This window comes from Lemur catta, chromosome 1 (genome assembly GCF_020740605.2).
Source record: "Lemur catta isolate mLemCat1 chromosome 1, mLemCat1.pri, whole genome shotgun sequence".
Taxonomy (NCBI): Eukaryota; Metazoa; Chordata; class Mammalia; order Primates; family Lemuridae; genus Lemur; species Lemur catta.
The window spans coordinates 169,222,149-169,236,149 of NC_059128.1; the positions used below are offsets into that span (position 1 = coordinate 169,222,149).

General features: G+C 33.6%; 1 protein-coding gene across 3 annotated transcripts in view; it reads right to left on the reverse strand.

The window, feature by feature from the left end:
• STAG1 (stromal antigen 1) overlaps positions 1-14,001 on the reverse strand; it is a 342,007-nt gene that overhangs the window by 124,509 nt on the left and 203,497 nt on the right. Inside the window, exons 1-3 of one of the 3 annotated variants that reach the window (XM_045539119.1) lie at positions 12,979-13,119; positions 2,137-2,288; positions 272-345 (exon numbers count right to left, since the gene is read on the reverse strand). In XM_045539119.1, the coding sequence (XP_045395075.1) occupies positions 272-345; positions 2,137-2,286 (224 nt within the window). In that variant the 5' untranslated portion in view covers positions 2,287-2,288; positions 12,979-13,119. Of the gene's footprint in view, positions 1-271; positions 346-2,136; positions 2,289-2,689; positions 2,963-12,978; positions 13,120-14,001 lie in introns of those variants that run through there. The other 2 variants (XM_045539118.1, XM_045539117.1) reach the window with 2 other exon arrangements.

Genomic DNA, 14,001 nt, shown 5'->3' on the forward strand with positions numbered 1-14,001 from the left:
TTCCATCAGCACAAATGCAAGTACACAGGCTGCTTCCAATAGTATATACTCTAAATTTGGAAGTGTATGACAGTGGTGGGGAGCATTTCAATTTCCTCCACAGTTGTAGCAAGACATTTAATTATTTAGCCAAAGTTGCCTTCCAGAAAATAAAACAAAACATAATAAAGGTAATATTTAGTAGAGTTTTATACCTTTATAATTAGCTTGGGCTACAAAAAAGCAATAATTGTTTAAGTTAAAAACCCAAATGATTTTAAAAATCCCTTACCGGTATCTATGAACAAATATACCCTTAAAAATAGAGTTCATCATATTTTCAATTTCATCCTGATTTTCTTGTAGCTGAAATGAAAAAAACAATAAAAATTGTAAATTAGAATATTGATCATTTTATTTGGAATAAACAGTTCCAACTGTTTTAAATTCCTGGTTATTCTCATTCTGGGTAGTTATCAACCCTTTTTCTCACTTGTGCAACGGATGTCTGAAATTACCAGTATATTTGCATTATTTCTACAGTTTTATCACATTGGTTTTAGAACCTCTCACTCTCTGTGTCTCTCTAGACACAAATCACACAATGATAAACAAGGAGGGGTTGTATGGCTAAGTGAGGTCCAATTCCTATCTCCAAAATATCAACTGCTCCAGGAGTACATCTCAATTTCTGTAACTCTTCTGTCCAAATCAGGTCCTTGGCTTGCTTTTGCCTTCCTTGGTAAAAAGGATTATCCCTGATTAACATATTGTACAAGAAACTTACTCTTCCATCTAAAAGTAACTGAAAATAGGCCAAATTCCCAAAATAGGGGGCATAATAAAAGATAGAAAGGATCCTGGCCACTAGTGGTACAATGTAGTAACTAAATAAATAATATCTACAACAAAGATACAAATTGCAGGCAACAATACTGATCAAAGTTTGTGTTTACTCACAACTCAAAATTAATAGAAGTACTGATACAAAATTATACTCAAGGTAAGGATTAATGGCTGCCAACATCAAAAAAAGTGTAACAAGTAAGCACCATCTGATTTCTGATACAGTAAACTATAAGGTGGTCTTGCCTCCCATACCCTCCAAAAAAAATTAAAATTAAATTTGAAAACAAATCAGATAGCAGATTAATGATTGCTTGAGGACAACAGAAGAGGGAAATGACAGGAAGGGAGGTAGTAAGGAGAAATTACAAAGTGATATGAGAAAATTTTGGAAGATGATGAATAAATTTATTATCTTGCTTGTAGTAGTGGTTTGGAGACAGACATACAGGGAGAATATCATGCAAAGATTGGAATTATGCTGCCACAAGCCAAGGAACTACCAGAAGCTAAAAGAGAAGCCTAGAAGAGATCCTTCCCTAACACCTTCAGAGGAGCATGACTCTGCTAACACCTTGATCTTGGGCTTCTACCCAGCAAAATTGTGCGATAATAAATTTCTTTTGTCTAAGCCATTTAGTCTGTGTATTTTGTTACAGCAGCCCCATCAAACTAATACAGTATGGGCAATAACTTAATCATAACGCTGCTTTTTGTTGTCTGTTATAATCCATTATTCATATGCAATTCCTCTGCAGCAATGTGATACTCTTTTTGCAAGTTAAAAGACAGAGTAATAGTGCATATCTAAAATTTTATTTACTATTGGATAAACAAAAATGTTTCCTAAGAAGAACTCAATACAAAAACATTTTTAACACATATGAAAAAAGTAATGGTAAAACTGGGACCAATCTCATTCATGCGAATGCCTTATACATCAGCTAACATTGTAGCCTTTGGCTTTTCCCTGGAAATGAGGCTTTGCTGGGCCCCTGGTCTGACTTTAATACTTAATATGCTTTCTGAGCCCACAGCCTGATAACTTTTCTGAGTTGCTTAATTCCCAGATCACCTTCTTGCAAAAGTAAGGATGTTCTATGATTCTCTTCTGCTATCAGGTAGCCATTACACAATCATTGGTGAACGCTCCAGTTTCATTTAAAACTTTTTGAGATCAAATAATCTAATTAAAGTAAATTTAAATAAATGTTAAAAATGCACACAAATATTTACAGAGAACAAAAAAACTAATAATGTATTTATTACACAGTTACAGAATATAAGAATAACAGTTCCCAGGAAATTTACCTCTTTGCGTTTCTGAAGTAGTAACTCCAATCTTTCATTGGCTCTCTTCCCAATCATTTTATTTCTCTCAGCTTCATACTGTCTCTGGGTATTATCCTGATGAATACTGAGGTTTAAGGCAACATTCACCAAAGCAGTCATGAGCTTCATGGCTATGGAATAAAAGAATATTATAATACTCATCACCCATGAATCAAACCTTCATCCATAAGATTATAAATTTATAGAGCAAATGGATGAAGGAAGGAACTAGTCAATTTCTGTTTTTATAAGAGGTAAAATTTTAATGAAAGATAATTTATAGAAATAAACTCATCTGCAATATAATTTTCTCTACCTCAGTCAAGAATTGCTTGGCTTTTAAACATTGCCTACTTCAAAGCAGCCTCATCTTAACTACCAGTGGGAAAGATTTAAGTAACATCATCTTCAAAAACCTCTCCCTCCAACTCCCAAATACACACACCTTAGTGAGGGCATACTAATCAAAGCCAAAACCCCACTTCTGACCATCAGATAAAATTATAAATGTACATAAATGCATCCTTAATACCTTTACTTAGATGCAAAGATGTGTTACATGTTTATAATCAATTCATGATCTCTACCCCCAGATGGTCCTCTCCCTTTGTTCCTCATCTCAGTGAGTTACACATCCTTTCAACCCCTGAAAACAAATACCAATCTTACCAAATTCATTAAATTCATTAAAATGTATTCTGTAAATTTCCAATGGACCAATCCTCCCCAGTCATAACAGTAATGTACTTTTTTTTTAAATTTCATGATATTATGAGGGTACAAACATTTTGGTCACATTTCATGACTTTGCTTCACCCAAGCCAGGATTAGAGGCATGCCCTTTCCCTCTACAATGCTCACCACGTCCATTAGTTGTGAGTTTACCTCCCGAACCCCCTAATCCCTGGAGAATATTACTACCGTGTGAGCACCATAGTGTTGATCAGTTAGTGCCAATTTGATGGTGAGTACATGTTGAGCTTATTCTTCTGTTCTTGTGATACCTCACTTCGGAGGATGGGCTCAAGGTCTTTCCAGGAAAATATAAGAGGTGCTAGATCACCGTTGCTTATAATTGAGTAATATTCCATTGTATACATATGCCAAATTTTAATAATCCACTCATGAATTGACAGGCACCTGGGCTGTTTCCACATCCTTGCAACAGTGAATTGTGCTGCCATAAGCATTCGGGCACAGATGTCTTTATTATAGAATGTCTTTTGCTCTTTTGGGTAGATGCCTAATAGTGCTGTTGCTGGATCGAATGGCATTTCTATTTTTAGCTCTTTGAGGTATCTCCAAATTCTTTTCCACAGAGGTTGCACTAATTTACAGTCCCACAAGCAGTGTAAGAGTGTTCCTGTCTCTCCACATTCTCGCCAGCATTTGTTGTTTTGGGATTTTTTTGATAGACGCCAATCTCACTGGGGTTAGGTGATATCTCATGTACTTTTTAATGTTCACTTGTATTTGTAAATATTAAATATTTTCAAATTTCTGCTTCATGTCCTCTAACAAGCAGGTATGACACAAACCTCAAACTTTTGTCTATTCATACTTATTTTTATTATTGAGATAGTAAGAATATAGGAAATATTGGTAAAGAAAAAAGAGTTTATGCTGGTAAACATTAATATTATAATTTCCCCTTTTTGTTCCTTTTAGGTTATTCATCTGCAAATATGAATGTTCAGTTATTAAAAATGAACTGTTCAGTGCTTTAGAAGAACTGATTCATTTATCTGCGAACATATCCATAACTAAAAACAAGCACGAATTTCTTTTAAAATTTTACTATTTCCCCTTTAATTACATATACATGTGTATATATATGTGTGTGTGTGTGTATGTATATATATACACACATATATATATACATACACATAAATATATATGCTATTTCTGTAATCTGTCTACATCCTGCCCCCCCCCAATTTGTTATTCTGAATCTCTATCTACATTTTGGCCAGCTCCATGTTAATAGTGATTGCTACTGTCCTTAAACCAAAATATAAGACAAAAATCCTAAATATAAATGTATTTAAGTTAGTGACCATTTAGAAATACATTTAATGAAAATACTTCTTTTCCTGAGATACAGTGTCTCAATAATTAAATTGATAAATATTCTTGTGTTTTAAAATGTAAGCTAGTGACTGGACAGTTTTATGTATTGTCAGTTGTAGAATATTTGACTATATCATGCAGGTTTAAAAGTATCTTTTAAATGAATCTGTTTAAGAAAGGAGACTAGCTCAAAGACAAGAGGAATCTGGGGCATTCAAACTGCCCAAGTCAAGGATAAGACCAGCTTATCAGTGTTTGTGCTGAGCATACAAGGTGATAGCCAATGGAGCTTCATTTGGTATATACTTTTAGATCTCTAAAGCAAAATGACCTGAAGATCAAGGAGTTGGAAGGCATTAAAATTAACACCAACTCTAGCTAGAAATCATCAGTGGAAACTGAGGTACAGCAGTTTTTAAATTTAATGACTTTTACTTTTCAGCTATACATCTCCTTGTGAACTCACATCCCAAACTCCAACTGTCATTATATAATCACTTCCCTCCAAGCCTAGATATATAAACAATAAAAAACACACTGAAACAAACAAAACAATGATCAATGTATCTTCAGAAAAGTATTAGAAATAATATAGCAGTATTTACTCTCTAATGTAAAATATTTCTAACTCTGTAAAACTGATATTTCACTGAAATTTTCATTTAAGTAACACATAAACAAATAACTACTGAACGCAGACTTCTAATTTAATGAGACAGATACAACGTAGGAATTATGATGTTTTATTGAGTCCACTGAAAAAGACTGATTTCTGCAAAGAATGAATACTTATTAAATTTTACTGGTATTACTAACAGAATAATTTTATAAATTAGTAATTCTACTAATCAAGAAATTCAGCCTTAATAAAGTGATATGGACTTGGAAGTGGCTTCTTATCTACCAATGAGAATACTTCATTCAGTGCTCACATTTTAACTGCTGACTATACTCTTTGTTTTTTTTGAGACAGAGTCTCACTCTGTTGCCCAGGCTAGAGTGCCATGGCGTCAGCCTTGCTCACAGCAACCTCAAACTCCTGGGCTCAAGCAATCCTCCTGCCTCAGCCTCCCAAGTAGCTGCGACTACAGGCATGCGCCACCATGCTTGGCTAATGTTTTATATATATTTTTTTAGTTGTCCAGCTAATTTCTTTGTATTTTTTAATAGAGACAGGGTCTCGCTCTTGCTCAGGCTGGTCTCAAACTCCTGACCTCAAGCAATCCACCCGCCTCGGCCTCCCAGAGTGCTAGGATTATAGGTGTGAGCCACCACGCCCGGCCTAACTGCTGACTATAGAATGGTGAAACTTCATTCATGAAGGTCTCTCTTGAGACCTTGACATGAAGTGAAGAAATGATCACATGACTATATGGCAGAACAGTGTTCCAGGAAGAGTTATAATGTAAATGGTTATGAGGAGGGCGGTCATAAAAGAGCAAGGTGTTTGGTGTGGCTGGAGCACAGAGGTCGGCAGAGGCAGGAGATGATGCAAGAAGAAAATAAGAGGCCAGAGTACAAGAGTGCTACTAAAATCTGGTTAATTCATCCTCTGGTTCAGGCTCAGGAATTAAATCTAAGTGGGATAAGATCTCTAAAGAATGTGGAGTGATGAGAAATAGTCTGATTTACATTTTAAACTGCTATGTGAACAGACTATAGAAGAGTAAAAGTAGAAGAAGGGAGACAAAATAGGAGCAATGAAGGAGAGCTAAAAACATTTTGCTCAATGTTTGCAATGATGATTCTTAAGTTTTTGGCCTCAAGTAACTCAGTGACGTGAACCTGCTTAGATTAAGGTGGTAACAATAGCCAGATAGAAATGGTTAAATATGAAGTACATTTTGAAGGTACAGTGGAAAGAATTTGCTAGATTATAATAAAGGAAATGAGAGAAATAGAAACAGCAAGGGTAATTAGAAGGATTTTTGCTTATTAGCTAAGTGAGGATGTCTAGATACATATTTGGGAGTCATTATTAAAGATATTGGCATTTAGAGTCATAAATTTAGATGGCACATCCATCCAATGGATAATTATTCAGCCATTAGAAAAAGTGAGGCATGATTTGTGTATTGTAAAGAAACACTAAGATATTTGTTGATGAAAAAATAAGCAAGATGCCTGACAGTGTATATATGCTATCATTTGTACAAAAGAAAGAATATTTATTTTCATGTGCCAGTCATCTTCTAAACTCTTTACACATACTTATTCATTTGTACCTCAAAAGTCTATGAAATAAGTATTATTATGATTCCTGTTTTACCTAAGAGAAAACTGAGGCACAGATCAGTTAAAAGAGACTTGACAGTCATATAACCAATAACCGGCAGAGACACAATTTGAGTACAGGCAACCTTGCTCCATAGTCCAAGCTCTTAACCACTACACCATATTGCCCTCACTGAATGTGTAGTTGCTATTATATGCATAAAACATGTTTTGAGAGATATAAATGAAACTGGCAGGGTTTTTTGCCTCCAAGGAAGAGAATTTGAGGACTGAGGGCCAAGCGTGGAAGAGTGACATTTCACCATATAAGATTTTTTACTTTCAATTTTAAATCATGTGACTATATTACCTCTCTCACCATCATTCTTTTCTAGTAAAATTAATAAAACCATGGAATTGGTTTTGACTAAGGAGTAAATAAAGACAGAAAAAGATCTCAATTTTGAATCCCAAAATAATTCAATGTTTACAATTTAGCTTTCTAAGATCCACCAGGACAATGTGGTATTCCAGAAAACAAGTGAAGACAGTGTTTCAAGAAGGAAAAAGTAGCTGTGTCTTTCCAGAGAAAGAAAGGTGACAACCGGGAGCTGTTTACTGATTTGGATAATAAGAACATAATTGCTGACTTCAATAAGAAAAGAGGCAGGGAAGAGGTAATGATAGAATACCTGATTGGAGTAGGTTCAAAAAGAATAGGAGAAGGCTAAGTGGAGACAGTGAGTATATGAGTTCTTGATATCTCAAATTCAAGACTGCACAATTTCTGCCTGAGTTTCAGCTTGCTGGACAGCCCTAGATTTCAAATTTGCCAGTCCCTACAAGTGTGTTGTGCTACTTCATTGAACTAAATCGTGTGTGTGTGTGTGTGTGTGTGTGTGTGTGTGTGTGTGTGTGTGTGTGTGTGTGTGTGTGTGTGTGTGTCTGCGATGTAAGTATATCTTCTATTAGTTCTACTTCTCTGGGGAGCCCAGACTGATACAAAGAGTTTCTAAAAATGGGAGATGTTAATATTATAGCATGCATATTAGTATAATGATAACTGTTCTCTAATAAAAGGAGGGAAACTGAAGTCAGGAGAGTGAGAGCAACTTGAGGAGCAAAGTTCTTGAGCAGAGGAACAGGGATCAAATTCACTGCACAAGTACAAGGACCAACCTTAGATAGAGGGCACTGTAATAAGAGAAAAGGTACAGTATATGGGTACAGCTGTAGCTACATGGGTAGGTTTAATCTTGAAGGATTCTCTTCTGACTATCTCTATTAAAAAAACCACATAACTAGCTGAGTATGAAAAAGAGAAGATAGAAAACATTATTAATATAAGTCTGAGGAGAAGGTATGAAATAATTTTATAAGGATATGGGAATAAACCTGGAGTGGCATACTGTAATATGACTGCCAGGCAGCATTAAAGGTCCACTTGAGAGAAAAATGTAAAGCCCAGCCATCATAGTTATGCATTTTTCTCCAGCCACTTTCAGATGCTCTGGTACAGGTATGAAGCAGGTGGTGATATACAAGGTTTACCTAGGGAGTATAACGGACAGACAAAGAGATAAGGAAGTTGAGGGTATAAAAAAGGATGTGATGATAATGAAGGATGATGAAATCTAAGACGGGAAAGTGGAGGCAGTGAGGAAATGAAGGGTGTAAAGAACATTAAAAATACAGTGTCAAAGTATGTAAAGTCCCAATAGCAGAGAAACAGTAGTGGAGTGGAAACACAGAAGAAAAATGCTGGAACAAAAGAAGGGTTTGTCAGCAAATGGGATGTTTGAAATTAAGACTGTGGACATTGACCCTTTTAATAAATATCCAACAATCTGCATTTCTATCTCTGTAAACACAAAACTGAAAACTAAAAAATTGCATTTATATTTAGAGATACTAACTGTACCTTTGAGAACTATTACTGTATACCCTAGAGACATGTCTGAGATAATGGGACAAATTAGATTTTTAACAGAGGAATGATTATATATTTAGTTTTAAAAAGCTTGTTTTTTTAAAAAGGGAGCTTATGACACATTTTCAGTTTCCAAATGGTAAAGAGTTACTTAATCCCTTAGTCTCTTAAAATCCCAAGAAAAATAACAAAAATAAAACAATTTTCATCTTCAATGAACTCAGAAAATACCTGTAACCCCTAACCACGATATATGAATATGTATAGCAGGAGATGAGCAGAAAGCATTAAAATCAAACAAAAAAGTAGAAGAAACTTAACAACCATATCTATAAGCAACAAAGCTATTTTGTTCTGTACAACCCAGACACAATCAGGAATTAGAAGTATTAGGTTCCATCGCAGATGAAATGAGATATGGTCTGAAAATAAGAATATTATCTCAAAGTCTGTACAAAAAGCAATTAAATCCCCAAATCTATACTCTAACCTAGGCAGTCAATCAATTCCTCTATGACACACCCATCTTGGAAGTCCAGAAATTTATTTCCTGAAGAAAATAAACCAGAGACTTAAAGTTATCAGACATGTGTGTGAAGTGTGGAGTGCCCTGAGTGCTTTCTCATCTTACCCAATTCTGAAATGGCAAAGAGCAGTCAAGCTTGAGTAGATCCTTCTGCAAGGAAGCTGAACTTCTCCAAGGAGAATAATTACCAATATCAACATTTGAGGGTCTACAATGAAAATACTAGCTGACCACTAGAATGCCCTACAGTGATGCTCACCAATCTGGACACCAGAGCCACTGCTCCACTGTACCAGAGACACGCACATACCCCTCTGGCAATGAGCTTTTTAGTGTCTCACTCTCAAAAATGACTTAGAAAGCCAAGAAACATCTTGGAGGAAAGTTTCCAATATGAAAGACAGTGATAAAACCAGCAAATCAGAAGAAAAGAGGTTAGGGCTGAGAGCAGAAGAAAACAGAGAAACAATTAACATCACCAAAGAGATAACAGAAGATATTACTTCTAAGAAACATGAATGTTAAAAAAAAAAAAAGTCTAGAATCAAAAAGAACTCTTAGAAACTTGATAGTCAAAATTAAATTCAATAAAGTTGAGGAAATAACAAGAAAAGTGAACAGAAAAGACTAAGGAATGGAATACAAAAGAGAAGTAAGAAACTCAAGATTAACTCAACAGATTAACATCCAACCAATAGGTATTCAAGAAAGAGTGCCCGGGAGAATGAATAGGAAAAAAAAATACACAACCGGGTATGTCACCATGAAATTTCAGGATACCAGGAACAAACAAAAAAATCTAAAAGATTCTAAAGACAAGAAATAGGATTAGAATGAGAACACTGGACTTCTCAAAAGCAACACTGGAAGCCAGCGCCAAATTCTGAAAGAAATGATTTTCAATGATAAAATCTACTAGGTCAGACCATTAAATACGAGGATACAACATACTTTTCAGACATGTAAAGTCTCAAATACATACTTCCCAAATATCCTTTTTCTCTGGAAGCTGTCAGATAATATGCTACACAAAAAGGAGAGAATAAATTAAGAAAGAAAGAAAACAAAAGATGACAAGGAATAAAAAAAAAAAAAGATAAAGGATCCAAACAATGCCAGAAAAGTGAAACAAATTAAAGGACATCTAAATTTTAGAAAATGAGACATGATTTTAAAAAATTAAAAGCATAGAAAAATACATGCTATAAAACTAGCTAGAACACTTGTTTAAAGATAAAACCAAAAAATCTTCACAAATATGCATATGAGAAAAAAACTTAAATACCAACAAGTTATGGCAGAGTCATGAGATGTTACGGTTATGGCTAATTTTTGTACTTTCTTCTCTTTTTATGAATTCTCTATAAGTAGTATATGTAATTTTATATGTACAGAAAATAAATGTTTAAATGTACAATAAAAAAATACTAATAAAAAAATCTACAAAAAGTTTTCACATTCTCTGCCCTCTTTACAACCAAACCAAATAAGCTTTGCTGTTCTCTGTATCACACTTATAATATGAGAAAATTACTGAGTGATTTATATGTGTTAAATGTTTAACATGAATTATTTCAGTTTAGCTTCACAATATTACTATGAGAGGGGACCATTAGTATCAATATTATACAGATAAAGAGAGTGAGGCAAAAAAGTAACTTGTCCAAAAGCACCAAGTTAATAAATATAAGATATGTAATCCTTGTAAAGTGATTTTAAAAATCATGGTTTCTTTAGTAAAGCTGGCTGGCTTGTCAAAACAAAGCTAATTTTCAGACCCAGTGATAGAAAGTAAAAGAGAAAAATCTAATAAAATGATAGTTCTTTAGTTTGAAAATTTTAAAAATTACTCTAGACCTATATTTACAGATTCAAAAAAAGTAATTACATTTTAAAGTTATACTTTACTCTATTTTATGGGTACAATTATAAGATATAGTGGTAAAGGCCAACTGTTGGGCACCAGAAGTCTACTACATACAAACCTTAGAAAACTGAATGCAGGTTTTATACCTGGAGTAGGGGAAAGAAAGACAAAGATAATAAAGTAAAATGATACAATGTTAAAAGTACAAAACAATGAAAAGGTAAAACTGTAGAAGAATAAAAAAATGACTATAAGGAAAATAAATTGTAAAGACAAAAAGGTAGATTATTTATACTGTGTGGTCTGTTCTTTGATAATGCCAAATTGCCCTAAAATTTTCAGGTCCTAACCAGAGAAACCAGAAATAATCTGTCTGGTTAAGAGTTACAAAATACTTATTGATTTTAATAAATATAATGTTCGTCCTGAGACCTAAAAGCGAAGTGAAATGAAAATGCATGCAGCTCATTTTCTTAATAACAGTTCTTAAAATTTTATTTACTTGTTTATTGCTGACTTGTCCCTTTGCCATGTCTATTGTTTCTAAAATAAAGTACTCAATAAATTCTGAGTAAAAACATGAATGAAGAAAAACACTGGCAAATACTATTATCCTTTCTTGTCATTACTGAATAATAGCACAGCAGCTTACTAAATGCCAGGCACTGTCCCAAGTGTTCCTAATGTCTTTTAATAAGAGGTAGCTGTTATTATCTTTCCCACTTTGCATGTAAAAGAAAGTCGAGACCAGATAAGTTAGGGACTTGTCCAAGTTTACACAACTAATAAAATGCAGAGATGGGTATGCATTAAGATAGTTGCTCCAGAACCCATTTTATCAACCATGTCATATGGTGTCAGCAACTGAAGGCCAAAGAAAGATGTTAATTTTCTGAGGCAAAATGATTTTCAGCCTATGATTAAAAAAAAAAGCAATTTCATATATCTTTCACCACAGAAAAATTCTAGAGATACTGACTTTGTAAGACATATTAATCAATAATGAACCATATCTCAATATAAACTCAACCATATGCCAACATAATGTTAAACAATAAGGTACAAAGAAATGTTTACTCCTTCAAGAGTCTGAGAGTGACTTATTGTTAGCTACTAGTGAAGACTAGCCTCACATAATGATCTTGACGATATTTTCTAATGTTTCCCCAAATTCATTTTAGGATAAATAAATAAATAGAAATAATAGAATCAATCACCATGGCATTATTAATATAACTTTTGTATTGTTAACACTCTTTTGTTCAAATTAGCATTTTCACCTTATAAGTGAGAGGTAGCTAGTATTAATACATTTGTAACATCACAGAAAATTAGGTAGATGAGAAAATACAAAAATAAAAAAGTTAAACCAACATTACTCATTCTGAAAATTCTTCTCTAACAAAAATTTGAAATCAACGAATTGTAAGGCATTACTATACTTTTAAAAGTAAATGTCTGAAAATAACTATAATCCTGAAAAACAGATTCTTTCAGAGTGAAATTATCTTCATAATACCAAACAACAAAGTAACAAAACAAAATTCTATCTGTTTTTTGACCTTGACAAAAAGGGAATGTTTTCTTATGAAATAGGAAAATATCATCAAATTAGAAAAAGTGTTCCCAGTTTGATTGTAAATCCACCAAAATAATTATGACAAAATGGTTCTTATATAAATTAAATCCACAAACTATGTTCTACTATGTCCACTGGGACAGCTATTTTGGACAGAAATAAGGGCACTTAATTCTGAAGACTAATGGTTAATGAAAAGTATACTGCAATGTAAAACTTCTTTATTAAAATAGGTCAAATAAACAGGACAATGTGTTTTAAAATTTCAATTAGGAGAAGAGAAAAATAAGGAAAATATAATTTAAAATGTAATTGTTAACAGTCTGTTTCAATTTAATGGTGAAAAGCATTCCAAAAGAGTGAGTTTATCTCCAGTGGAAAAGCAAGAATATTTATTCCTATAACTGTGGAATAAACAGACCTGAAGAACTAAAGAATGACAAAAACTTTTAATAAAAATGTAGTAAAAGTATACAATTAAATGCAATGCATTAACACTGATAATAGGGGCACATTTAATTCACAACAAGAATATGGGACATTTGGAAAACATTATAAGTACTACTAATAAGACCACTCTGATCACTTATGAAGCTCTGGAACTCATCATATCTGTACCCTACAAAATAACTAACCTGATTGTCTCTCTTCTCAGCTAAGATATAAGCAATGTCAAGGAGCATTTTATTCCAAAGCCGATAATCATATCTGGCCATAACTGCCTTGTAACTGTCCATGCACATAGTCTTTGAAGCAGAGGATTAAATGTTCCTGCCCATTTTATCTAGTCCCCAAGACTTGTCCTGCAAAGTGAATAAAAATGATTACCTTTTAATCTATGCCTTGCACACATACCATAAAAAAACAAAGAGGGCAAAGATGAGAACAAAAAAATATCTTTGAAAAAATGGATATTGTTCATTTTTCAGAATTAAGTTCTCAGCAAGCCCCCTGTGCTTTGTTGAAGGGTAGGTGACTGATATGTCTCACATTTTACACAACTGAGCCTTGGAAGATATGACCATTAGTGTACACACATGGGAATTACAGTAATATTTTGAAGTAAATTGAGAGAATGACTGAAAAATAGGTTTTATCCTTCGAAAATTCTGTATAAACAAAATGTTGCTTACTTTGTTTTTTTATATCTGATTGTAAGAAAAAAATTTCAAATTCAAATAGGCTACATGACAACATGAAAAGAACTTAGATGAAAACAAAATGGCATTCATAATACAGTTTTAAAAGCTATCATGAAAAAAGGTAAATCATGGGAAGAGAGACATGGAAAGGCACTTGGGAGAGGTGGGAGCTACTCAACTAAATAAGCAGAAAGCCATAATGAAAATATATTTAAGCAGATGTGAAATTAGCAGATATAGATAACCAAGGAGATAAATATAAAAAAAACAATACAAAAGAAGTTACTGAAAATGAGCTAATGGAAAAATAGCTGAAATGGACCATCACAAATGCAGTAAAATACAGTAATGTTGCATTTACATGGCAGTGAAGGACAAATGGAAATAAAGTAAATGGTGCTGTTCACAAAATTAAACCAATGCTTTTTTTTCTTTTTTTTTTTTAAAGAGACGGGGATCTCACTCTGCTGCCCAGGCTGGAGTCCAGTGGCATGATCATAGCTCACTGTAATTTCA